At 35.0% G+C, this 27,583-nt stretch overlaps 3 protein-coding genes across 8 annotated transcripts in view; 1 reads left to right on the forward strand and 2 right to left on the reverse strand.

The window, feature by feature from the left end:
• Positions 1 to 27,583, reverse strand: part of alka (alkaliphile) — a 36,525-nt gene that overhangs the window by 6,438 nt on the left and 2,504 nt on the right. The window lies entirely within an intron of this gene.
• LOC105677950 (very long chain fatty acid elongase 4) lies at positions 606 to 21,690 on the forward strand. Of its 3 annotated transcripts, none has more exons than XM_012376877.2 (7): positions 606 to 1,175; positions 17,699 to 17,780; positions 18,009 to 18,196; positions 18,332 to 18,412; positions 18,748 to 18,919; positions 19,023 to 19,300; positions 19,558 to 21,690. In XM_012376877.2, the coding sequence occupies exons 2-7, from the start codon at positions 17,702 to 17,704 to the stop codon at positions 19,711 to 19,713; spliced, it is 954 nt and encodes a 317-aa protein (XP_012232300.1). In that variant the 5' UTR covers positions 606 to 1,175; positions 17,699 to 17,701; the 3' UTR covers positions 19,714 to 21,690. The 3 variants fall into 3 exon arrangements, with proteins under 3 accessions (XP_012232300.1, XP_067214773.1, XP_012232292.1); XM_067358672.1 differs by lacking the exon at positions 606 to 1,175 and adding an exon at positions 13,881 to 14,260; XM_012376869.2 differs by lacking the exon at positions 606 to 1,175 and adding an exon at positions 13,900 to 14,287.
• On the reverse strand, positions 21,423 to 25,458 carry Cc2d2a (Coiled-coil and C2 domain containing 2A). Its single transcript, XM_012376790.2, has 3 exons — positions 22,767 to 25,458; positions 22,529 to 22,680; positions 21,423 to 22,451 (listed from the first exon to the last, which is right to left on the reverse strand). Exons 1-3 carry the CDS (start codon positions 24,430 to 24,432, stop codon positions 21,912 to 21,914), a joined length of 2,358 nt encoding a protein of 785 aa, XP_012232213.2. The 5' UTR covers positions 24,433 to 25,458; the 3' UTR covers positions 21,423 to 21,911.

The following is a 27,583-nucleotide window of genomic DNA, read 5'->3' on the forward strand; positions in this document are numbered from 1 at the left end:
CTCGTTACTATTTTCTAAAAAATTTTTACGTCTAATTTTCGTCCTCAGTACAAAAAGTGAAAGTAGAAACAAGGAAACGACGAGATCTAATTGGATGCGTGTGAGCTTTGCAAAGATAAAAAGCGAAAAATTTGATGACGCTAGTTTCGAATAAAGATTAAAACTGATATAACTTTTCAAAAAATTTGCAAAAATAATTTCTTTAATTATAAACACATAAAAGTGAAAACGTACTATTCTTTAAACAATTATTTGAGAATTTAATAGAAACATTTTTACATAAAATTTGCAATTTACTAAAAAATAAAATTCTAAAAGCGTTTCAAAAATTATCACACATTTACTACACGATCTAAATAAAGAAGTAGTTTTCCAATTACTGTGGATAATATATTATGCTCTATTTTTAATAGCATATTGATTTTACCTGGCGCAGACTACTATAAAAAATGTGTAATTATTTTTGCACAATTCATGACTCTTACATAAAAAAATAATCCTTCTTTTCGCATATCTTTGTCCGAAAAAGTCGGCTCGTTGAACTCCAGCTGGTGGCAATTCGCGGACAAATCGTCCCGCTCGGCGAAATCAGGTGTATACGACGGTGCAAGCTCCCCTTAAGGGTCGTATTGATTTCTATAATGGCGGCCGGCCGGCGGCGCCTGCACCCTTCGCGATCGGGAAAAGCCGTCGGGTCCGTTGCTCCGTAGTTTTCCCATCCGGAGATATGAGGTGCGCGACGACGTAGCGTGCTGGCGGCGGGCTCGCGCTTGTGAAAGCTAATTGTTGACGGAAACGACGTTCCGCGTCCGGTGTGCCGGTGTTACTTTCAATTTCGCCCCTGCGGACTTATCGCGGGGTCTTATCGTGACACCGAGGCCCGTTCCGTTTCGCGGATAATGCGGTGTGCGCGTCCGCGGGATCATTGACACAAATGACGAATGATTGCGGCCGTACGTCGGGATTGCTTGGTTAAGGTCCGGCGGCGAAAACTGGTGTCGTCTAGTCAAACGGATAGACAGAACCTCTGCGAATGAGAGATCTGCAAATCCTGGCAGAATTTTTGCCCTAACCGCGGTGCTGTCGTCGAACAGGATTGTGGCGAAGTGAACGATTGCGCGTGATTGCGTTTAGATCACATTGGAGAAATCGGAGGGGAATAACCGCACTCTTGGGTAAGCGTGATTCGCGATATAAGCTATTATGAGAGTAAAATGTAAGCTAAAAGGATTATTCGATTGGAGATTGTTAGCTTCTTGTAAAACATGTATCGATAGATCTTGTTAACATGCTCAGAATATCGAAAGATTTCAAGAGAAAAAATCTTATGTTCACACGAAAGTTTGTTAGGAAAAAAGGTTGTATAATAAGTCACAAAACAACAGATATTTGCCAGATGATTTAGACACGCAAGAAAGAGAATATATTGTTGCTTTTCTATGTGTGTTTTCATTGTCAATGTCATATTTAATAATTCTATTTAATATAGATTATTTAAAAAATATGCAGTTATTTGTATATCATTTATCATTCTTAATTAAAATTATAATACGTAAAATAATGATACGTATTAACATGTGTCAAAATGATTGATAGAAGCTATTAAGGCTCATGTTTTAAATCTTTCGAAGTCGGTTACTCTTGAAATTTTCGTTGATCTCCACTTAAATCGAGTTATTATTCATTAAGCGTTACATGAACTTGGGAGAAAGTCCGTGCGAAATTAATGGATATAATTTTCTTATATTATGTAAATGCATGCATTGGAATGCGAATTAAATTTGTGCTCAATTTGCGCTAACCTTAATTAAATATAACTTAACATAAAAATTTTTACGATTACTCAATTGTGATTACGTGTAAAGACAACGTGCGTACTTGTCACCTGTCACTCGTCCGTGAATGACTTGTTAGCTATAGTATACATTCTATCGACCGACTTATATCCTCTTTCGTCATACGCTCATGTGTCTTACTTTTAATATCTCGGTCATCGACTCGTGCGATTGCAGGTACAGATTGGCTCGAAGACGTGTTTCAAAAATACTGTAGAAATAATCGCGAGCTTGGACGAATTCTTAATCGCCGTTGCATACATCATACCGCACTTTATCCGATTGGCGCAAATCATAAAATAATAGCATAGATGTACAAAATGATAAACAATGCAAAATAATCAGTGTATGACTAGCGAAACAGCTAATAAGCGACATATGAAAACGCGTATTTTGTGTCGCGATGATGGACGATATTTGAGCAAAAGAAGCTACGAGAGTGACGCTCGATTGAGGCCGCATTCAGTAATTCGCATAAACAATTTTCTTAGTTAATATGCTCTTTGACGAACTACGGGAAGCGCGTGAAGTTTGAGTGGCCCGTCATTCTACGACATTTAATGAGACGACGAAACGTCCAAATGCGGTCAATCGCGCACTTAGTCATGTGACATGTGACAGTAGAAAGCATCACAACAGTTCATTCAGTTTAGTTAGTTAGCAATTAGATTACTATGACTTGATGGCATCCACCCACCGTAAATTAGATCGCATTTTTACACCGACTCGATTGACTGCACTAATGAGCTTAACATTACAACGCTCGTCAAAAGCAACTTTCTGTATTAAAACATTAACCAATTTTTAAACTAAATTTAAGAAACAAAGATATCTTTGTTCCATATGAAGAATTACCAAAAGACATAGTTACATGGCGTAAATATTACACGATTCATCATGTAAAATAGTTTGAGAGTATGTAAAGGCACTCGCCATGTCGATAGTATCCGAGAATTTTACTTTCGCTGCTTCTTCATTTACCAGATATTCATCTAAATACCAGTTCGCACGTTGCGATGAAAGCAAACTCAATGAAACGCGATTGCGAGACCGATTTTACAATCGATGAATCTGTTATGCATCTTGTTTTCATTGTGTAATTACACATATCTGATAACTATAACTTTTTATTATACCGTTGATCGTATATAATTATCATGTTTTTATTTAATAAAAATATTGGAAATAATCTGTGTCAGTTAATATCGTGCTTAATTCTCCGTAATATTATCGTACTCGCGCTTCGATTTCTTAACTATTTAAAAAAATTTTTTCGTATTAATTGTTGACAGATAATCTTATCACAAAATAATTAAGTATATCAATTATATATAAATCTGCAAAATATTTAACAGTTCCATTTTTAAGCTATTTCTAATTTTTTATTTCAAGCTTCAAAGAGACACATTTTATATTTGATTATCATAAATGCACTAATGAGAAATCGTATGCGCCAATGTGCAATCGTACGTTGTACTCTGATCAAGGAAAGTCGCGCGGATGCAAAAGATGCTAGTTGCATCTCGGGCGTACGCGCCAGGCCTAGACATTGACCTCGAAAGTGAGGTGATCATGGCGAGTAGAGATGTATCGAAGAAAGTGCGCCAACCAGTTTTCAACCGGTTTGAGTCTTACGTGTATCAAGTGATTGTATTTGATTTTCTTGCTGGAGATTCTTTTACTAATTAGCCAATCGCTGACGTTGCGCTAACATTATATCTCAAAAGATATCGGTACATTTGAACTTTAAACAAAACGTGCTGCTGATGCGTGATTTTATGATAAAAGTTTAATGAAAAAATGATGGATTTCTCTGTTCAACAGTTATAAGTAATCTATATAAATAATCTATAATTTTATATAATTATATCTTTATCTATAATTAATTCACCGCTGTTTTTTTTAATCAAATTTGTACAATCAAGTGAGCGGATTAAATATGATGTGCAAGATAAAAAATTGGCTGAAGAATTTGAATATTAGTCACGAGTAAGAAATCGCTTTTCTCATCAGCATTCCGTTCGACGGAAATGCAAAAAGAGTGTCCGATTAGAAATTCCAATAAAAACCTATTACTTTCACCCCGTCTTTGCGGTACCAATTGTATTGGTTTCATTTTTTTCCGGTTGTCTACGCGACGCTATTGCGGATAATCACATCTGTATTTCCTGGGATAAGTTAATGATGAGTTTTGATGAGACCCTGCGGATATATTCCACGATATATTACGGTACCTGTAGTTTACGTAGAAAGCGAAACTTAATAACCACAAGTACAGTGCAAATATATCGTGAGACGTCAGCAGTGAAGTCGATCTTCGGGTCAATATTACTTTTCTTCGAACGATACTTGCTCTACGATGAGATTATATATATATATATATACAACGTTTCACTTTTCATATATAGCATCCTAGAAATCATATGTCGTTTAAGTTAAGAAATATAATATTCTGTAAGATAATTTCTTCTGGTTTCTATTTTCAAAATTAGACAAAATTATAAAAATTAGATTAATTATTAAAGTTTAAATATTAAAAAATGTGTATGTAATTTAAAAAAAAATATTTACTTAAAAATACTAAAGGCTCTCATAATTAAAATCAATTCAACAATAAAAATTTAATGAGAATTTATAATTACGTTTATGTAAAATATTCCAATTTAAAATTGGAAATTTTACACGACCGCAATTATAAATTCTCAAAGCTGTATCAAATTTCGAGATGTTTTTTTAATGGTAATTTGTTTTATTATACGATATAGCACAATCTTTATCCGCGCGGGACAAATAAAAATATTATAATTGTAGTATATTTTTCTCCTCAATAGAGCAAGCTGTTTTATTACAATCTAATATATTATGTTTAATTGGCATATATGCGTGTCTTATCATAAATCCATCTGCAAACTAGATATTAAAAGTGAATTTTTTTATTTGATACACATTACGTTATCTGGATAAATCACTACTTTTAATATACTTTTACTCTCTGGTTTATGGATTAACTTTACAATAAAATACATATTCATCACATAACAATATATTGAATTATAATAAAATAGATTGTTGCTGAGAAAAAAATATATATATACTGCAATTATAAGCTCTAATTGTCATTAAATTTATGTGCACGCATTGAGATTGATACATTGTGGATAAATTAGATTTTGAAACAGTTACTTTTGAAGGAATATCAATGATTATGATAGATACGGTTCTATCTAATGCAAGAGAAAGGAAGTGCAAGCACTCTCTAACAAACAACTTTTCTCTTCGTTTTAAACAGGCGTTAACTGGTTATTGTGAGAACAAATCTCTTGGAAGCAGTTTTACTTCAAAATTTTTGCATATTGCGAATGGCAATATTCAATGCAAAAACTTTGCCGCGTGAAGAAGACAAATTTTAAAATTTTAATCATTATTCTTTTATCTACAGATTTTTTTTGAGTTTTGCAATAAATAGAAAAATGATCATTAATTCCACTATAATCGGCTATCAAATTTAAATTTGTTAACATTAATTTAAATTAATATTATTAAAATATTATTATTAAATTAAAAAGTGTAATTTAATAATAATTAGATATTTTATGATTTTTAAATTCGTCCTAAAATTGAAATTATGACGGTGCGCTTGTAAAGAAATGATATATTGATTATACAGCTGTAATTTTTTAAACAATATAAAAATACAAATAACGTTTGAAAGATTAGTTTGCCTATTAAGATGCTTTTATAACGCCTTTGAATCATTCGTATTTTTTGAATTGCGATCTCGATATATCTTCAAGTATTTATGATGTACTCCAAAGAGTAAATATTGCATAGATTTATAGACCGTTTCACTTTGACGCTTAGCTTAACTGTAATCATAATTTAACTAATATTTTGTTTACTTTTTTAGCCTGTAACATCAGTTTTCATACACAATTTTATACACGGAAAAAGATATTTAACTAAGTAAAATAATAAATATATACAATATATTTTTTCATATAACTTAATAACAATTTCGAGTCTGGGATTCAATTGTTACACTATCCGTGGAAAAAGTTACGTGATTGAAATGGCAACAATGATTTGAATCTTGCTAGTCTAAAGTATATTGACATTTAACGATGCAATGAGTTCTAAGAAGATCTACAACAGTCGGACATGCAAATATTTAAAGAGACACCAAATATTATTTCTTAAATTTGTGCTTGAACAACGCGTTGCGCGACACTCGTTTCCGCAAGAAATATGCCAAAGCTAAAGTGTGTCAGCTATCATTTTCCCAGGAAGTATGCGACATCAAAATTTTCTATGTGATGTTCGTTCAAGTTTATTTACTCTGCCGTGCAAAATTATTTATTGAGGCTTGCGCATCGTGCACATCACCGTTATCATATCAATGCGTATCGACGCTCCAATTAACAGCAGCATTACTTTGAAATAATAGGCGCAGCAACAATAGATTTTAAATAGCCATCCAATCAAAGAGTCCTTTCTATAATATTTTCTATTATCATCTATTATCTATTAGCAGATCATTTTTATTAAAATTATAAGTTAAATAAAAATATATAAAAATAATATTGAAACCATTTATATATATATATATTGGCTACTGAAAACAATTTTGCAAATATTGGTCGCACACAAATTAATCTTGCGTAATAAAAATAAAATATAAAAGATAAATATACATAATTGATATTCATCAAAATTTTCAATGCCAGAGGCATTTCTTTTTTTTCCTGCTAATGAATGAAAGCGCAAGACTTTAATGCATGTTTCACGTACACTCATTATTATAATATGCTTCAAGATCGTATCGCTGCCCACGATAATTGTCGGAAAGTAGCAGAAGCGCAGATTGATCCCAATTTTTCGTTTCTATAATCGCCTGCTATTTAGCTGGCTGTAAAATAGAGAGTGTAAAGTTGTCGCTGTGCTAACCGCGAAGCGACAAACGAGGTCGTACAACATGTGGCATTTCACATTTTTTCTCCAGCTTAAAAGAGATGTCCGCGCAGCACTGTTTGAAACGTTGACTGTTCACAAAGACGCGACGTGTCTGAAAGATGATTTGGAGAAATGTTGCGACGCGCATACTTATAACCAAAGTGTAAGAAGTAGTGTACTTCGTAATATGCCCTAAATAAATCTTACTATACAGAATTCAACAATGCACAGTTGCATAATTTTTTTAGAAACGGATTTATGTTTAGTTAATTTTTCGTCGATATTTAATTATTAGAATATATTATGGGTTAATGAGAATCATTAGAAATTAATGATAAATTGACGATGCAAAATTAATTGTTATTACATTTAGAAATAAATCTGATTAATCCAATTGTAGCAAAAAATATCTACTGCGTACAAATTAGATTTATTTCTAAATTAAAAATTAATTAATCGTATCTTTTATCAGTCTGTAAAATACTTCGATGATCAAGCGTAAAAAATATATCTTGCATAATTTTAATTAAAATTAGAATATTAAAATAATAATTACTCAACATCAACAATAATTATAATACTGTCGGATGTTTGTTTTTTATTTAGATGTTCTTCTTTTAAATTGATTGTAACCATAATGTTTTTACAGCACTTCGCACGTATCAAGAAGTAGGTCGTTTCTTATTGGACTTTATCGTTAAATGCGTGAAGATTTTAATGGAATTTCGAAAGAATCCGTTAACTTTTCAAGGATGTATATTAGACCTTGATCTATATATTATTCTTACAATAAAGTATTTATAATAGAATTAGGTCTCGTGTTAATTTATAACAGTTATCTTCATGAATAGAGAGATACGATAAACAATAACACGGCACTATCGATAATATCTGAGTATATGCGTTCAGAGTGCAATGGTGTAGAATGCTTTATTATCATGATGACATACCGGTATTCGACAGCTAAAGTGTGACACTTTCGAAAGGCCTAAGCGATGCTTGTAAATGGTCCAAAGCAAACTCATCTACTTCCGGAGTTTCAAGGGTTTTATTAAAATAAGTGACCGACGCGATAGCGTGCGGCTATAAGTTGATATTTTGCTCTCTGCATCAGAGATTGTCCAAGTTTCATTAATAAATGCGTAGAGATGTTCTCTATATGTTTTGAACAGAAATAATTTCTTTGATCGATTAAATTTGACAGTTATTTATCATTTAGAAATTGATATTACATTAATGAAATCAAATCAATCAGGATTTATGTATTACGAAAATAACTACATGACACGTTTTGACGTTTATTCCACCTAAAAAATTTTATGAACCAAAAGTGCTGACTGGTCTCGTCTTAAACCGTTAAGTGTTAAGAAAAAAAAATACCTAGTTTCTCCCACTGACGTCATAATCGATGCAAATAATTTAGAATTTCAATAGTGGCCTCAACTTTGGCCGTTGAGTAAGTAACCTTATTTACTAAAAGAATCATCTATAAATACAATTTATCGGATGTAAACTACTATGACGTGAGATAAAGCAAATATTGATATTAGTTATGTATATCAGAAATATAGAATGTCTCAAAAATCGTAGTGTTTGCATAGCATCATAGTGTTGCAAATTATAGTGTTTTTTTTTTATATAAAAACGAGAAAAAAAGATTCTGAAATCGAGATCACCGATTCTCGATTTTCAAAATTTGTATAAAACATTTATTTCCTATTTTCAATTGTATTTTCTTATGAGAAATCATGTCGTTTGCGATTACATTGCAATATTTGAGTCATCCTGTACATAATTTCGTTTTTATCTTATTTACCGCGGGACATTATTTTATAAATCATTGACTGAACAAAATTATAGTGATGCTCCTGGAAAAGAGAGGGTCTTTTGTGGCGGCATGCCTACGTTTAATTACGTCATTATGTTGTTAAAAGGTAGCAGTGAGAGCTATGCATTTTTTGCATGTTTTGCAAACTCGTTTTACACGCTATGAAGATCGGCCGGTGGTCATCCGATTGGCGAAAAGCCGACCAAAAAATATGCTCGAATGAAAGTTCGCTCCAGGGGATACATTAGCCAGATTTCTTTTGAATGCGAATACGCGTCTTGAATTCCACATTTAATGCTCGAGCATCTAGGCTTTTCAAGACACATATTTCAATCGAGATCTAATATTCTCTTGGTTCTATACTCGTGTGACAAGTAAAGTGCCTTTCTATTTTCGAAATTGATTTGTAGCCGTTATCTTGTAATCTTTTAAAAGGTTGCTGCATTATTCAAAGCATAAAAAAAAGATAGAAATAATTGATGGAAAAATCAGTTATTTCTATTTTAGATAGAAATTTCAAGGAGTTAGAAATTTAAGACCGTGATAAATTTTTTCCAGATAATAATTTTCCAACCGTCACGTTTCCCCAAACTCGTTACTTATAAATACAGCTAGGCTGTTCGTCAAATTGTTTACTCATTCAATAAATAAATGTCTTTAAACCAAGGTCGGAGCTGCTTCTAACGGTATTATCTTTACACACGTCCACCGCTATTTGTCTAACGCATCGCTCGAAATTAAGAGAGTATAGAGATCGCGTCTGATAAATGTGTGTTCGCTTTCTCCTTCAATAACCTAACCCGATTTCCGGGTGACCTTTTTCTCTCTCGCCATCTTTGGCTTGCTTTTAGCGGTCAACAAAATTGGCGGTCTGAAGATGACACCTGTGCTTTTTTGGCGAAGAGTTATGATACCGCGTGACGGTCTTCGATAACCCAGCTTCCAGTGATCGCACCTGCTGGTGCCGATCGAGACTCCCGTCGGCCCACTAAGCGGAGATCGCATGAAACAAGTTCCGTTTTGCCTTCTCTCGGTCATCCCGCCTGGCGAGGCACGCGAACCGCTAACTGTCACGTTGCATTATCGAGCACTATAGATTAAGACACCAATTTCTCAGTCTTCGATCCTGTTATTAAAATCATCCGCATGTTGCATACAAATTGGCGTCAAATTACTGTCATGTATTTGTAGCGTTCAGATACGGAAAGAATGCGACAAAAGTGCTCCTCGAATATATCTCAGATGTTTCGTCATTGAAGACGTCATTGAACAGCTTATCAATAATAATGTAAAGCTATGTGCAAAGATACACCGGATTTTGTTTACGATCATATATCGCATTAAATCTACCTGGCTAAATATCTAATTTAATTGTAGTATATAATTGTAATGTTTAATTGTAGTATTTTTTACAATTTATACATGTTACAGTAATGTAAATTTGTACTAATAAGCATTTCAAAATGTGCGCATGAAATTGTAAATATAATAGAATACACTCTAGATTAGGCATTTTCTAGTCCCGTTAAAGGATTAAAGGATGACTGAGATAAGAGAAATTTTTCTTCGTGTGTAAATAATGTGATTTGGTAAACCATTGTCTGCTTTATATATTACGTCAAATGATTTTATGGTACACGAGTTGGCCCGTACTTTCGCTAAAAAATCTACCTGAAAAAAGGATGCGTGAAATTTGGTGGTATTGAAAAGGTCACGTTTTACCTATATTTTAGGCATTTATTTTTACCCGTTTTTTACCCCTTACATTCCTTTTAAAAAAAACTGTAAAAAAGAATAGAATAACGTAACCTTAATACATATATTGAATTGACATCGTAAAAATATGAAATATAAGAAATTAGAAATCCCTTCTCGACGTGGTAACAAAATAGGGTAAAAATAACGATTTTTTACAGTTAACGACAAGTAGAAGAATCTCCCCATAAGAGAAAGTGATAGGGTATAAAAATATCCTTTCAGCTCAGAAGGAATGTATGTACCGTTATTCACTAGGTACGAAATGTTAGAAATCCTTTATATTTTATCCTTTCTATGTGACATTTGAAAGAGCATTCTATACGAAACTAACTTTTTCTAAAAATTTAATATGTTGTATTGTACGTTCAAAGATGAAAATTACATTTGCTCTGCATCAGTGAAGCATATCTGAACCGATTAGACGACAGAAAAAAAAGTAAAGAAAGTAAAGAAAATAACTATTGACAAAAAAAAAAACGTCATGCAAATATTAGGCAAATGCACTGTGACCGAAAGTAAGGCCATCGTATATCGAACGTGACGAAACTAATTTTGCTTCCCGTTCTTTCGTGTACGATTTACACCGACATATGTTCTCATATAAATTTGCAAAACTGTTATGCAATCTTATATTGATCAGCCGAAACTTGCGTGGACCAAAGTTTTATGAAACAGTTAGCGAATACAAAATTGCGGAAAAATTCAACGCGTCTCGATCATAACTCTTATGTTAGTGAAATGGCAGTCGCGTTTTCCAGACGTTTCCCTTTTTCTTTCTCTTTCTCACTTTTTGCTGGTTATCGATTATCAATATCGGAATAGATATATCGAATTTTTTGCGTGCGAGATGGTTTTTCTTAGACGTATCGGTGAAATCTGCAGATTGGTAAATACGTGGAGCCGGTCCGTTTAACTGCGAATCGTGACTAGGTGAAAGGTAAACAGGAGCCGATAAAGGCCGCGGATAAGCGCAACTTGTGGACCAAGTTATTGGGATTTTGGAACCGTGCTACACAGTCGGCGAGCGGTCCATTGACCTGTTTAAACTCATCGTATTATCGTTGACATGGGTTTTGTGCCTTCTTCATCGCTTTCTCCTTGATTGTCGTTTTTCTTTTCGCGCTACGTGAAGCTAGCTAAAAATTCTTTTCATTGCATTCTGACAAGAAAACACTTGCAATGATCTTGCAGAGCTTCGCGTTTTAGAACAGTTCAAAAATAAAAAATATATATTTTTTAAATTTTCTATTGAAATCGAATTCGGGATAGAATTTGATTTATTTCATTTGCAGTGCAATACAAAAAGCGATTGCAAAATCAGAATACACATATGCACAAAATATATTTGCAATTTTTGTGTGTATATGTATTTTAATTCTTTAAATGTTTTCTATTGTATAAAATTATAAGTAAATTTTTATCTCGTATGCTATCGCGGATTATAGATTGTGAGCTTTAGATTGATAGATACGAAACTTTTACAAGTATATTTATTCCATGACATATTATGCCTTCTTTAATATCTTATTTTATGTGTGCGTGGCATTACGTTGCACATTGTATTCAATTTTGCTGCCTCAGTATTTTTTTGTTCCGATAGCATATCGAACATTAGCTTTCTATTATATTCACATATTTATTACGTGACATTGAGGTCAATTAGTCGCATCTATAAAAGATAGTAAGGTATGACTATATTCTAGCTATAGTAAGTATGTCTACTATTATTTAACTACTGCTTTCATTATCTATCGTATAAAATTGCAAGAGATTTTCGCAAGTTTTTCCATCAAACGTGAAAGTCAAATCAAGATTTACCGGGCATTGTTGAAACAGCAGATGTGACTTTATTTTTATTACACGCAAATCCATATAATTCATTCAGTTATTTAATATAAAAACATGATCAAAATCTGTCTGTTGTACATAAGAGCCTTGGAAGCTCTGCAAATAATTCGCATTTTAACTATCAATTGAGCAAGCTACTAGCCAAAAAAATTCCATTAATTGTTGCATTATATTTTTTGATGTAATAATGATATTTTTAATAACAAAAAAATGAGAAAAAGCTTAAAAAACAATGTGCAATAAATACGAGTTAAAATACGCTAATAATTTTGAAGCTGAAGAAACGTCTTACTTTCGATTTCAAGTAAAAAAATTAAATATCTATAAAAATGCCCTAATAAGTCCTTTCTATTTATGCTCTAACAGTCTAAGATATACGGTTTTACGTATTATTAGCGTTTGAAAAATATTAGTGTTCTAGATTCCTGTTATACAGTTAACGAAAGGGAATCTACATACTTCTCTCGCATTTCTGCGTCCTTGCCCGAGCGCGGTGCTTCAGGGCCCACTTTTCTGACGCGAGAATCCTGGTCTACATGAACACTGCTTCATAACGAATGCGGAGATGCTGTATGGCTCTCGCTTCGAAAATGAGGCTACATGAGTGATATGCGGTGTAGCTAGTGGTACGTGCTTATATGGCGGAATCGACTGGAAAGATGGATTATTCCGATATATTCTCATTAGATTGTTCCAATGTTACACTTGTCTTGTTTATCTATTAGACATTATCAGATGCTATCGTGAATTTAACGATTTTATATGATGGAGTGATATCGCCAATACAATTATAAAATACATTTTCACGATAACAAGTGACAATTAAAAAAATTGTTACAAGGAAAATTTGGTTACGTAATTCAATTTGTTGCTTAATTTCACGATGACAAACTGCAATGACCGAAGTGCTCATATAGCATTTTGGTAAATCGATCTTACGTCAACCTACAAATTTTATTGGATTGAATTTTATCCCCACCCTTTAAATAACATGTATATCTTTGTTAAATCATAATTTTTGTTAAAACGCGGTTAGATTGATTTTCTGGTTTCATTAATTTTGCAATGCACAATTCTATCGTAATTGGTAAAATTGAAATCAGTGCCATAAATGTTCTTTAATACTATCACACGCGTTAAATGTCTCAAAATTAAACTGTAAAAAAACGTACATTATATTAAGAAGATATTTAGGATAAAGATGTAAAGTTTAAACTTTAAGTAAGATAAAGTAATATACAAATATAATATGCAGATTACAAGCCATGCATGTGGAACCAACATAGACATAAAAAATTTACCGCGAATACCTCAGAAAAACGAAGACAAGGACATCTGTCCATTCCATTTGTCATTTTCATCTCGAAAAAGTTTACATGTTAAATTAGCTGCGTGATCAAATTGCGGGCGGAAGTAGAAATCGTGCGAAGAATTCTTTGTCACTACCGTTCACGCAGGTCCGATCCCAGGATCGGCCGTGAAAGAGGGGGCGGCGTTCAGAGGGTGGGATACATGCAATCCCGAGGATCTCCTCTCCGATCCTACCGTTGATGCGCATCTCTCCTTGACCGATCTATCCCCACGATCGATTCCCACCAACGGCGCGCGGTCGCGGTTTTGGCCTCGTTTAGCGTTTTATGTCTTATGTTCTCATCGCACAGGACATACCACCTCCTCTGAAGAGCCGATCGAGCCACCACCAAAACTACGTGGCTGGCGGAGGGTACCCGTACCAAAGTTATAAAGCGAACCGGCTACGCTGGCAAGCAGCGCTGATACCTTGCGACGTGAACGACGTGCACGACGGTGTCCGCTTTCGTGAAAAGAGAGAGAAAGAGAGAGGAGAGAGAGATAGAGAGGACACTTGTCGACGATCACCTCGCGCGGTGTCATCCTCCGAAGTACACGGGCCATGTCAGTTTGGCAACGATAAACACTCGCGGGTGCGGCTACGATATACCCGGACGATCCCTCGGAACGTCTTCGCCACTTCGTTCGCACACGTTTGTCATACCGGGGATCCGAGGATCCGTGATTTGAGGTACATCCGATTGAAGAAGCGTGTCAAGTAAGGAAGTTCCCTTTTCATTGTTTCGAAAGACAAAATCCTACAAATTGAACTTTTTTGAGACAAAATGAGCTGAATTATGGCAAGATTTTTTTCAATTACACGCTGTTGCCTGCGTACACAATGCATATTTTACCCTAGCAATGAATATTTGATCGAAAATGGGATAACAATGAGCGTAGGATTTTCACAATTGCCATAGTTTCCTTTCTTTCTTAAAGAATTGAAAAGCTCTTAACTTTTTAATCTCATTTTTATGTGTGATATTTTAAATAAAATTAAATTTTGTGTTGTTTTTTTTACGGAAATCAAATTAAAGTAAATGAAAATGTTTCCTTCGTTAGAAGAGTATAGTGATAAGTAAAGTACATTATAAAAATAATCCTTTCAACAGCGCAATCTATAATGAATACAAAACTCAAAGAGTTAACATTTATCGAACATGATAACGCGTTCTGCTCGCGAAAATTGAAAAAGTAACTCGAATAATAAAAAATAGCTTAATATCGAAAATAATCTACCCAATTCGACGTTTAATTTTACACGTATCATCAAACCAGGACACAATGTCGTAATAACATTTAGAAATGTGCAATGTCAGCAAATTCGCTTGCTTATTTTATCGCAATGGAGTAATATTGTAATTTTCATAAAAGTATAATTATGACAGCACAATTAATTTTCGTAATTAACAAAAACTGCACATAGAAAAAAGTTTCGTCTCGTCATTCTCTACAAGCCTGTATTAAAAAAAAATTAATTTTGCAACGTTCAAAATTTTTATGCTCTGAAACGTTTGGACAATACTTTTACAGGGTTTCTAGCGATTTCTTTGATCCGCGCCCTCAATTGTTAAAAGAGAGCTTAATTTGTTTTACGTTATTTTTGCAATATAAAAAAATGCGTTAAAATTTTTTTTTAAAAAACATAAAATTATAAAAAAATTTATTCAAGTGTTAATACCACGGAAATTTTTAAATTACAGCGAACAAAATAAAATACAAAAAAATATATGCATGTAAAAAATGCGCATTAATAAATGTATCATTATTTATTAAGATGACATGCTTGTTTCGCAAGAAGACATTTCTACGATTTTTCTTCTGACTACTTTACTACTTTCGAGATAAATGGTTCTTATGAGCATTAGCACGATAAGATTACAGGAAGGATTCATTATGAACTTCTTTTAGATTTATCAAATCGCTTATATGGGTTTGCATATTAATCATTATGAGAGATTAACTTTCGCTGGATATCGTTCATTTCGCAGCTATTGCTATTATTAGAACTGCCTTAATGAAAAGCGGAATAAATGTTAATAAAGAATCTCGAAAATTCCTCTTATTCTTTTTGTCCTCTCATTCGTTTCGAAATAAAAGCACTCTTTTTAGCTTATAACTTGCGCTTAATAATGTTGATTGCATGTAATAATTTTAACCAATTATTTTAAACCAATTAAATGAAATAAATTTTCTTGACACGTAATGCGATCTTACTTATAATGCGCTAATTTCGTGCCGATTGATATATCATTGATGTATTGTTGATCGTTACATCTTTTTTAACACCGTCGAAAATTATTTTAGCATGACTTGACATACGAAGTCCATTGTCATAAAAATTTGCTGAGTCGATTAGTATATGAAACAAGAAGTGTGTCAACATGAATTATTGGGTATTTAAAAACTTAAACTTTTATGAAAAAAAAAAGAGTAATTTTTTTACTTGCTGGCGAGCTGTCAATTTTTTTAAGCTTCTCTCGATAATGATGATTCACGTAGAGGTGCAATATTTCACGTATCATATTATATACTTTTCTACATATTAACGACGTCGAATGATGATCGCTGAAATTGCAACTTTCCTGTGTAGTATCGGAACAAGCAGAACTTAATAGCTTAGCTTTCTCTCTTCGATTGCACTTACTTTAAAAATTAATATTATTGTAAATTTAAGTGGCATAATATACAAACTATATAATTTGATGTATTATCTATATTATTATCATCATTTATTCGTTCGTTTAATACTAAAGTGAAATTTCCTACACTTTTATTATAATATCCAATATCTTTAGAAGCAAATAACACGAGCGCCCATCCTTTACTTCCTATCAATCTGAAATATATTCTGATACCTGTACAGATTGCATATAAAGCACTCGCTAATATATGCGTGAGAGTTGAAGTATGTAATATGTTGCAATAATATTATACAGTTTATTGCGTGCCGCAATCTCACATCCTGAAATACCAGATATTTTCCTTCCGTTCAAAAGCGAGACTCTTCGCTATCTGCAGACTTTGCGTTAGATAATATTTTGAAAAAAGGAAACATATCCTCTTTTTCGAATATCCATTTTTATATTTAAAAAAAAAATCTTATTTTTTCCCCCATGAAGCACGAGTATTCCCCCATTCCCCCATTCCCCCATTCTGAATATCTATACAGTCCTGTAGAAACAAAGTCTCATAAATAAAGAGAGCATAGTCCAACATCTCATTTTGTATCTTCTTTAAATATGTTAAGTCGCGCGATTAGTTTCGCAGGCTTAAGACAAACTTGTCGTAAGTTCAACCGCGCCGCACAAGGAAAGTAACTTTCCTCTCAAAGGATACGTTAGTTGATGGATGGTCGACTTGACAACAAGTTAACGGTGGAAGAAGGAAAAAGAAGTGTACATCGTTTATAGCGACTTCGGGAGATAGCGGTAATAGTTTCTTCGGAGCGTGAAAGTTATGTTCTACAATATACAGACGGCGAGTGAACGACCGGATAATGGTGCATCGAGAAAATTGCTATTAGGTACTAATTACCCAGCTGATAAAGGTGCATAAAGCATGTTTCGTTTAACCGCCACTTCGTACATACAAATTGCGGATACGGTGCTTTTAAACGTCTCAATATCTCGCGTATCTCACGGAAACGGTAGCTGCTGTTTAACTATGTTCTCTCCTGCACGTACAAATTTTATGCAGAGTTAAGAATTAATACTTTTAAAATCATGTATATTAATACATATATAATTTTATTATATATGTAATATTATTCTTATTGCATTAATATTTATTTTACTTTGTTGCTGTGGGTAAAATATTTCTCACAAGACAACAATTTTGGAGCGCACAATACAATATTTTTGCTACGTCAGTAAATATCGATGGCAATGACAAAACTACTTAAGGTTGCAAAAAAGAGTTTTACATCATGATACGATTTTACGTCATGATATAAAAACCACGTGCTAAAAAGTGCAACGTGATCAAACTAATCATGAAACATAAATTGCGGCCGTGAAAAATTATAGCGACAAATATATACTGCATATGAAATTTCGTATGCGATTAAGTCTTAATGATTGCATTTCAACAACGACTAAAATCACGATCGATTCATTTTATGTTCCAGGCGATGGCGGGGTTCATGAATTCGACAGCTCAATTTATCAACGATGCATACGATTACTACCTCTGGACATTGTCCCTCGCAGGTGATTATCGAAATTTGTATTCTATGATATTTAAATATTTGTTACCAAATAATTTGTTTTTGTCATAATATTGCGTAGATACATTTGCCAACTTTTAAGTTACATAATTTTGATGATAAAAATTGATAACGGGCATTCAATTTAATTTAATGTTAAATAATTTTTCATTAAGAATAAAATTAATTTTCTATGTCGTAGAATCCTTGATTAATGCAACTTGATTTCCAGACGAGAGGACGAGAGGATGGTTACTGGTTGACTCGCCAAAACCAACGTTAATATATACGATGTTATATCTGCTCATCGTTTGGGCGGGTCCTAAGGTCATGAGGAAGCGAAAAGCTTTTAAATTAACATGGGCGCTGGTGCCCTACAATCTTGCCATGGCCTGTCTTAATGCTTATATTTCCATTCAGGTGCGTATTTCCTGTCTTCAATAGCGAGAAATCCTTCAATTCCGTTACATCCTTCTATTTATTATTATTATGTTCCACTTTCACTGGAAAGTGAGTTTCCCTCGCCTCATCAATATCTCTCTGTTTCCTTTGCAGTTGCTTCTAGCCTCAACAAGATTACGATATAGTTACGTATGCCAGCCAATAAGGCACATTACGCGTCCCGACGAGCTTCAGGTAAAAGAAATCAATTAAATAAAAAAGTAGAAAAAATGAAAACTTTAGAAAATTTTTTATTTTAATAACTTACTAAATTTTTAATTAAAAATAGGTGGAAAAATATAAAAACTAAAATTAACAGTCTTCTTTTCTTCTTTTTATTCAATTTCGATTGGAATTTTTTCAATTTTTTAAAAATTAAAACTAAACACTGTATATCAATAAAAAAAATAAAAAAAGAACTTTAGATTTGAGATATTTTCTGTGCTATAAATTGCCAATAGAAAAAAATTTAAGTCATGCATAATCAAGACAACGCCGAGAAAAAACCTTTTAAAAATTGATTTTTTTAGATTGCTCACGCGGTTTGGTGGTACTACTTTAGCAAGCTTCTGGAATTCTGCGACACATTCTTCTTCATTTTGCGGAAGAAAGACAATCAGTTGAGCTTCCTCCACGTCTATCATCACTCCACCATGTTCTCGTTATGGTGGATCGGCATCAAATGGGTGCCGAGTGGATCGAGTAAGTGGTGCATTTCTCTCGTTTGATATTAGTTTTGTTATCGCATGTTATCAACAACTATATTTCTCGTTCACGCTCCTCATTTTTATGTATGTATTCGCAGCTTTCCTGCCAGCGATGGTGAATAGCTTCATCCACGTTCTGATGTACTCGTATTACGGACTCGCGGCGTTAGGGCCCTCCGTAGCCAAGTATCTCTGGTGGAAGAAGTACTTGACGATCCTCCAGCTCATTCAGTTCACGACCGCTTTGGTTCTGGGTATCAATGGCATCCGATCGGGATGCGACTTCCCGCTCTGGATGCAGTACGCTCTCGTTATATACATGGTCTCCTTCATCGTTCTGTTCGGAAACTTCTACGCCAAAGCCTACATCGCGAAGGTTAGTTCAGATCTCGATTATTCACGAATGCAAAAAGTCACTCACTTAATAATACGACTATTTTTATTTTATTTTGCAATCGATATGAAATTTATAAAGTAAAAAAAATTGTTTTAATATCACATTACTTTTTTTTGTCATTCTTTTTAATTAGGTATTTAAATTTTGGTTAAGCGCGTTTCTGGCTTGGAAGCTAGGAACTTTCTCCACTAAACCGACATGATGTTTATTGATATATAACTGACATTTGTCTGCAGGGTAAACAAGTGTACGCGGAGAAACGGCTGGAGAGGATAAAGGCCAAGGAAGCGCAAATGAAGGCGCAGCTCGACAACGCGGTTAGCAACGGAATCGTCGCGAACGGACATACGAACGGCTACACGAACGGAGTGTCCCAGAAGAAGACCCAATGAAGCGACTCTCCTCTCGAGAGTCTCTCATCGATAGCCCGATGTATATGGCGCTCGCTTGACACGATGATAAGAGAAAATAGTCACGGACATTATATTATAGTAAACGTCGAAACGGCGTCGAACGGTGCGTCGCGATCGATGGCGACGGTGCGCGTCGAGGGAATACTTTAACGAGGGAATACTTTAAAAAAAAAAGAAAAAAATGAAAAAGGACACAGGGATTAAAATCTAGATTCTGCTTGGATTCGCGTATTGTTGTTGAGTTTGTGCCTGTCGAGGCGAATTAGTGACGTGATCCCGAAACTTGTCGATCCGCGCGACGATTCTCCTCTCATCAGCTCGACAACTGTACGCATTCGCGATACCACGCTGATATCAGCAATTGTACATATTAAGGAATATAAACACCGGAAGCAGTCTATGACCGAGTGCGATTCGCGCGATAGGCCTGCAGGGCCTGAATTCGCGTACTTCGGGATCTGATGCGGTGGGGCTAATTAAAGTTCCTGGAACTTTAACGAAACCGAAATAAATATATCAAAATATCGTCAAAAGGGAAACAATCTTCTTTCAAGAGTAGATATATAAAAAAATATTTTGTTTCTTCATAACAAAATATAAGATTATTTATAAGGATAATATAATATTATTTATAAGATTCTCTGAACAAATGTAACGGAAAAGGAATATGTAGATAAAGATAGATAAACAGATCGTGGATCCGACCCTGCAGGTCTATTTATTCAAATTGGATGGATGCAAAAAAAAAAAATTCTAACGAAATAAGTAAACAAATGAAAAAATTTGTACTAAAAGGTTGTCTTTTTCATTGTCTGTTTCGTTCTTTTTGGTGTGGAAAATTGCAATTACATTTATAAAAAGAAACAAAAGTTCGAAATTTAGTACAATACGTCAATTTATGAAATTTTTATAATGAAATATATATCTGCGTGCATTTGGAAAATTGGTGCAATTAAAAATATCGTAGGCGTCATTTCGCCGTGTTAACCTTGTATAAATTAGTGTTAATGAGTTATAATCCAGAAAGCCTATAACGCGTGCGCGTAATTAACTTTTAATAAATTCACTTTAATTAATGGAGAGATCCGTGAGATTTGTCCTTTTGTTAAACGATTACATATATTTGCACGTAATATTGTCGATAGACTTCTATTCGTTTCCAAATGACGTATTTAAGCGACAAACAAAAGTTAGTTCGATTAGTTAGACGAAAATTTTTATACCAACATTTTTCTACAACAAATAATCCAGGTGTGTGCGTACAAATAACGCGTTTTCGGCGCAGTTAGAATTACGACAGTAATGAAAAATCATAGTAAAAAAAAGTAGAAAACGTCCATCATCTACTATACGTGTAAAATCACGAATGTACTTTTCACCAAAAGTTACGAATTATGATTTGTCAAAATTCACAAATTCAGAGCGAGTACTTTTAATAAATGACAAGATGATCATTTGCAACGACAAATGCTGATTATTTGCGAATCGTGTATTTTCTTCTAATATATTCCTGAATTTCTCTTAGGTAATTATATTATTGTTCATATGTTTATCATTATTATGTTATAACGAATGACGCAATTGTTATATAAATTGCATTGCTGCGCAATGCTTGAAAGAATGAAATGCATTATTATGTTAATTCTTTACGATTTATGTTTATTTATCCTTTCAGACAATTTTCAAAATTTTTCTATCATTTAACGTTATAAAATATTTCTTTATAGTTGTTATTTGCTATATATTTTGCAGATAATGGAACTCCCGCTAGCTTAAAAGCGATCAATATCATACACAAATTAGAAACATTGCGATAAGCACGCGTTGCAAATAGCACACAATGCGAATAAGCATCATAATCCTTCATGATGTAATAATAGGCAGTTATATGGAAACATTGAGAAACGATTAGATAGCTTTCGATATACGAGTGAATGAAATACATGTTTAATTCTATCGATTGTTTCCCTCTTTATTTATTAATCCAGCATTTATTTATAGTAATATTTCCAGGTTTTTATAATTCATTAATCTAAATGGCACTAAATTTTGGCAAAGGCATTTTCATTTCAACTTTTACGGCGGAGTGGCGGTTTCGAAGACATTTTAAAATATCGGAATAAAAAATGGCTTCGCTCTCTTTAAAAATTGTACATCGATAAAAGAAAGTGGCGGTGTTAACCGCGACTTCGCAATATTGCTAATGCTAACCATATCGACCTTGTCTTGCCAACATATCGTTGCACATGGCAAACGAGAGCGAATTCGATGGGCCCCGTAATGTTATGAACTTTCGTGGCGGCTATTTGCTCTGCCAATTCGTCAAAGGCGGTCTGACGCAGATTCAAGAGGAAACCGTGCGTGTGATAAGCTCTGTACAATTGTTTCAGGTCTCGTTTGTCCAAATGACGTGTCACATCGTTCGGAATGTCGGACACGAAGCCGCGCAAAACGCTGACCGCGTGACGATTGAATATCGTCGTTAAACCGAGAGCGCTGCGCCAGCCGGACAACTTGTCCCGTAAATATTGCTCCATCTGTGACGCGTTTTCCTTCTCTTGCGCGTCTTCCTCGGTCGCGGCAGTTAATTCCAACGTCTGAACGGACCGGTTGTTACTCGATGTGGCAACAGTCACGAGCGGCCGCCACTCTTTGCTAATCGACACGTTATATTTCAGAATGTTAGGCAAAATGGACTTTTGCATGTTTTCCCATATCTAAAATAGAAGAATCATATGAAAAATTAAGGTAAACCTGCGCTACTTAAGAATCAAAGCGAATGCTTCATACTAACGCCAGCATGATTGATTAAGCGATACACTTTCATCAAGGAACAACGGCTGTCGCTTAATTTATAATGATCTCCGATCTCGGGATCCCACAAGACAATATCGTCCCCTTCGATGCTCAAGACAAACGCGGTCCATCTACTAATCTGCGAGGAACCTAGCGTGAGAAATATCATGAAGAAGAGGGCCAATAAGAGTCAACTCGCGCGTAAAAATCGTTTAAGAATCAGACTCAAACTGTACCTAACAATACATACGACTGCAAGCCGAAACCTTGCAGTAACGTCGCCAGCAGAGCCCCTCTGCCGTAGTGATCTACTTTGTTCACATTCAAAGCCTGACGGGGCGCAACCGGGCCGTAATGCACGGGCAACGACGATAACAGCATGGTGAGACGTGCAGCGTCGTCGGGAGTGTCGACGCCGATTATTTTATAAGGAGTCGCTAAACAACGCTGGATCCCCTTCGACAAAGTATCGATCGCGCTGGTTTCCACGGATTTCGCGTTGCCCGGCTGTTCCATTCTCATTAGCACGTAGATCCTGGTGTGCGACTGGCCGGGGCTCGCTTGCACGTAGCCGAAGAGTAGCGCCGGACTGAACAGGGGCGACAGCGCGATCCATCGTTCGAGTTCCTGATAGTTCCTGTGACGCTCGAGCGGGATCCTCGCCTCGCCCAGCCACTGCTGACCCCAGACGGGATGCTGATCGTACAGACGGAACTTGACGCAATGCTCGCCGTTCTGTCTCGGCAATTCGAAATGCATGGTCTGCTGCCAGACGGGCGCCGGCCCGTCCGCCACCGAAGTCGTGTGTACGACATTGCCCCATTCCACTTCCAAAAGGGGGGAGATCAGCGCCGATTCCTCCCTCACCGGCACCTCTACCCCCCTCAGAACGGTGACGCTGAGAACTGTCTTCCCGGCGGTGTGACGTCTACGACCGCCGGACGACGATGGTCTGAGCGGTCGATTGGCCTGGAATAGATTCCGGAAGGACACGTTCAGCAGGGAGAACGCGGGCTGCTCGGTCACGACGATGTCCGGCGATTTCGATTCGCACGAAGGCGGTCTGCGAATCGCGCTGATGTCCACGTCGAAGATCAAGGCCGGGTCCTGCAGCAGAAAGTACTTGACGTCCTTCGCGGCGGGACGCTTCGCGGGTCTCAGAAGGGAGAGGCTGTTCTGCGGATCGTTCGGATCGTTGCTCGGTCTGTAAAAGCACGCGCCGCTCTCTTCCTCGCGCTCGCTGGCGCCGTACGTCGACAGAGAGACGGTGCAGACGACGGTCCCGGCGTATAGCTTACCCGAGTTCTTGCCGATCGCGAAGTCTATCTCGATCTTGTGATCCTTCACGCAACGCCGTGGCAACGGTAACGGCAGCACGCTGGACGCACCGTGTCGCGCGTGCACCTGTATCGAGAGATCGTGCCGTTCCGTATTTCTGATCAACAATCTGTACAGTTTTCTGTTGAACGGCCCGTTCACTCGGCATATCGTCTTTCTCTCGAACAAAATAGACACCGCGGTAATCTCGATCGTCGGCTCGGATCGATCGTTCGATTGATCCGCCTGCGGCGCGTGAATGCGAACATCGCGTATCGCGATCTCCACGAGCTTTCCGCGAAATTGCGATCGCGATTCATAATCTAACGGCTTCACGCTGTCGAGCGGATAAGGTTTCACCAGTTTATCGGTGAGAGGATTCTCGGACACGTATAATCCATCCTCGGCCGATGAATCTTTATTGTTCGACACGCGCGAAACTCTTTTGCTTTTCACGAGCACGCTGCTCGTCTCCAGGTCGTTATTGATCACCGGATATGCGTAGCAGAGGGTGAGATCTTGCTCGGTTTTGTCTTCTGAACGCTGTGTCGATCCACTTATGAAGTCGATATCGGAGGAAGACATTATATGCAGTTATAAAAAAAATGTTAATACAAGATCGCTTTTTTCTGGAAAGAGTTCACTCACAGAGTTTAGAATAATTATGATACACGCTCTTATTGGCCCTTTCTTGTCGTTAAATTAATTATAACTCTAATATTTCTACTTAAACAAATTGTAATTTCTACAGAATTTATAATGTTTATAGAATAAAGCCTTAAATAATTTAATTTTAAACACATAGAACAAAATCTCTAAATTACGCTCGCTTTTCTCTCGCTGTAAAATTATAAAACTGTTATAAAAATAATCGCGTGCTTCAGAAACTCTATTAACATATGTTTTGTTCACAGCGCGTCATTTGTTTCCTTGGCAACAGCTGTTCTCAAGGAGACAGCTGATTGACACGACGCGACATCTTGTAGCTTGTATCACAAACTTGTAGCTCGAAAATAATTGTAGCGCTAATATTATCAACTGTCCTAAATCATGCGAATATAAAAAAATAAAATATCTGGACGTTTAAACTATAATGGAATAATAGTTTTGCAATTGATAATTAGACCTATATTTCTTACATTTATATGTACATTTACTGTACAGTAATTAATGATGTTCAATATATCAACAAGAGATAATGCTCTTGGAAATATAATATCGACGGAAGTTTCGTAAGAGTTGCGTTTAAGAATCCTACCGAGGGCACTACTGACAGTATTTTGAGCACGTGTAAAATCTGGCAATGCAGTTAGTTCAGAATAAAATTGAACGTCTTTATACTAAATTTTAAAAAATAACATAAGACAAGAAACAACAAAATTTTTTTTATTATTAAAAACTTCAAAAGTGTATCCTTCTCATATAAAAAACAACACATGTAAACATATTTATAAGAAATAAATATCTGCAAATTTAAAAAGAAAAATATCAGAACTCAAAATACACATAAATTAATAATGTTTTGTAAGTATTTTTAAAATTATTAGCAAAATATTATTGAACGTTACGTCAATTTTATCATTTTTTTCCAAATAAGTAATATATAGATAATATATTTATATTGCAAATTATAATACAAAAAGTCTAAAGATAAAAGATTAACTATTACAGTTGACCAAAAGTTGCAAATATTTATGAAACTTTGTTAAAGTATTATAAAATTATTAATATATAACAAAAAAATTAAGTTTTTTTATAAAAACATGTAATTGACCGATATTAAACATATTATATTTGTTCAAAATACAATAAATGCATAAATTGTTTTTAGACTTTTTACATGCTTTCGATTGTGTCATAAATCAACTTAAATTTGTTATATTTGTTATATTAATATATTGTGGGTATGTAATACTATTCTTTATAATATTATTTAACTAATATTGAAAAAATTTTAAAGCAACATTCCAAATTCTACAAAATTTTAAAATTGTACTCAAACATGAAATGCATTAAAAATCAGTCTCCAAAAAGTGAGGAAAAAAAAATCAGTTTGCGTGTCAAAGTAAAAATACGCACAAACTTTATAAAGAATGCGTAAGAAAAGAAAAAATACCTGAACTACCCCACGCAAGGATGCGCAAAAGATTCTATACATACATAGGGCAAACGTTTTATTACAGTTTCATCCGCAGATTAGCCCCTTTGGAACCATCGATACTCCAGAATCGAGATTCAGACAGCCTTTATAGCCCCCTCATAAAATCTATTTGGTGTTTTCGTCTGGTACAGCCGAACCCGGTCAAAACGAACAAAAAGGTGTACCTTCTGTGTATACTCTGTTAAAGGTATACGTCGACACACGTAAAATCATGTTGCATCTTAGGTCCAATTACGTACGAGTTGCCGACTAGAAAACCCTTATTCTTTTGTGTCCCTTAAAAGGATAACGCCGATTTTTCTCTCTTTCTAAATTTGTTTTTCCCGTTATTTTTGTCGCACGTTTTCTCATGCAGAAATCGAGATGTCCTTGCTATTTCTCTTTTGATGGTCCCGTTGTGTTTCAAAAAATATGACGGACCCTGCTAAAATCTTCAACATAATAGCGAACAGATGTGTCCTAAAAAGGCTTAACTGTTCGTATTTGAAACTTAAAAAACGTAAATGTAACGTAAAAAATGTAACGTTTTAATTTAAAGATATGTAATAAATATTTCAGAATTTATTTAAATATAATTTATTTTGTAGAAAGAGAATGATTTCGGATATGTAATATATATTTTTTTTGTACTTAATTAAGTAACTAATTTCCTCAAATTGCGTGTCATATTAACACTTAATTTTATCAGCATAGCAAATAAAGCGTGACTACCTCGACCAGAATTTATATTCATTTTAATTTATTAAGTTGTAGATTTTAGAATGAGTAAGCGGCCTTTGTCGGCGCGATGTGGTTGAATAAATTTAGCTTGAATGTCGCTTTCTGATCGTACAAAATATCTGCGGCCATCGATACGCTGAGCATAATGCATAAAACATATAACATTAAATTGCCATCAGTATTTCTTATACTAGTGACGATTTTTGCCAAAATCTAGATTATGAAATGTTACAAGGTTCCTGATACTATTAACAGTTTGTGAAATGTCGTGAACTATTCGGTGTAAACTATTACATATTTATAATAATGTAGGTATGTTTTTGTACGTATGAATAAATGTAATATATAAATGTATTCTGGACGTATGAATAAATGTAAATCAATGATTTCCCTTTTTTATGATGTCGTTTTCGATAAATAACTTCGACAGCAAGATTCAAACAGAATAGTAATAAAGAGATGCGGTCGTTTTTGACAAATAAATTTTGACAATAAGACCGAAACGAATAATAATGAAAACACGACGATGCGATCAAATTTCGATATATTGTTACTTTTATGTCATCCACAATTACATTCCTCTCTACACACTCTTCTATGGAAACAGTGATATATCGCCTACGACGAAGTACTACGTCGAACCCTCGTATAATCGGCGCTATAGCAATAATTGGAGAACAGATATGGCTATGCAGCGCGCCCATTAATTTCTCCAGAGCGCTCATTTCTCATAACGTCGGGCGCAATCGTCAGATTTATTCGAGACCTAGCATCATAGCATACTCTACCTTTGTTAACCGAATTATTTTCGGTATAGATAAAACAAAACATGGTATAAAGAATTTCTATATATTT

This window comes from Linepithema humile, chromosome 7 (assembly GCF_040581485.1).
Source record: "Linepithema humile isolate Giens D197 chromosome 7, Lhum_UNIL_v1.0, whole genome shotgun sequence".
Classification (NCBI taxonomy): domain Eukaryota; kingdom Metazoa; phylum Arthropoda; class Insecta; order Hymenoptera; family Formicidae; genus Linepithema; species Linepithema humile.

Excerpts from the sequence above, each read along its gene's own strand:
- LOC105677950 (XM_012376877.2), top strand. The coding sequence starts at position 17,702 with ATGGCGGGGTTCATGAATTCGACAGCTCAATTTATCAACGATGCATAC. Across the intron at positions 18,413-18,747 it reads CGCGTCCCGACGAGCTTCAG|ATTGCTCACGCGGTTTGGTG; the intron begins GTAAAAGAAATC and ends TGATTTTTTTAG. Across the intron at positions 19,301-19,557 it reads CCAAAGCCTACATCGCGAAG|GGTAAACAAGTGTACGCGGA; the intron begins GTTAGTTCAGAT and ends ATTTGTCTGCAG.
- Cc2d2a (XM_012376790.2), bottom strand. The coding sequence starts at position 24,432 with ATGTCTTCCTCCGATATCGACTTCATAAGTGGATCGACACAGCGTTCA. Across the intron at positions 22,681-22,766 it reads GCAGTCGTATGTATTGTTAG|GTTCCTCGCAGATTAGTAGA; the intron begins GTACAGTTTGAG and ends TTCTCACGCTAG. Across the intron at positions 22,452-22,528 it reads GCTTAATCAATCATGCTGGC|ATATGGGAAAACATGCAAAA; the intron begins GTTAGTATGAAG and ends CTTCTATTTTAG.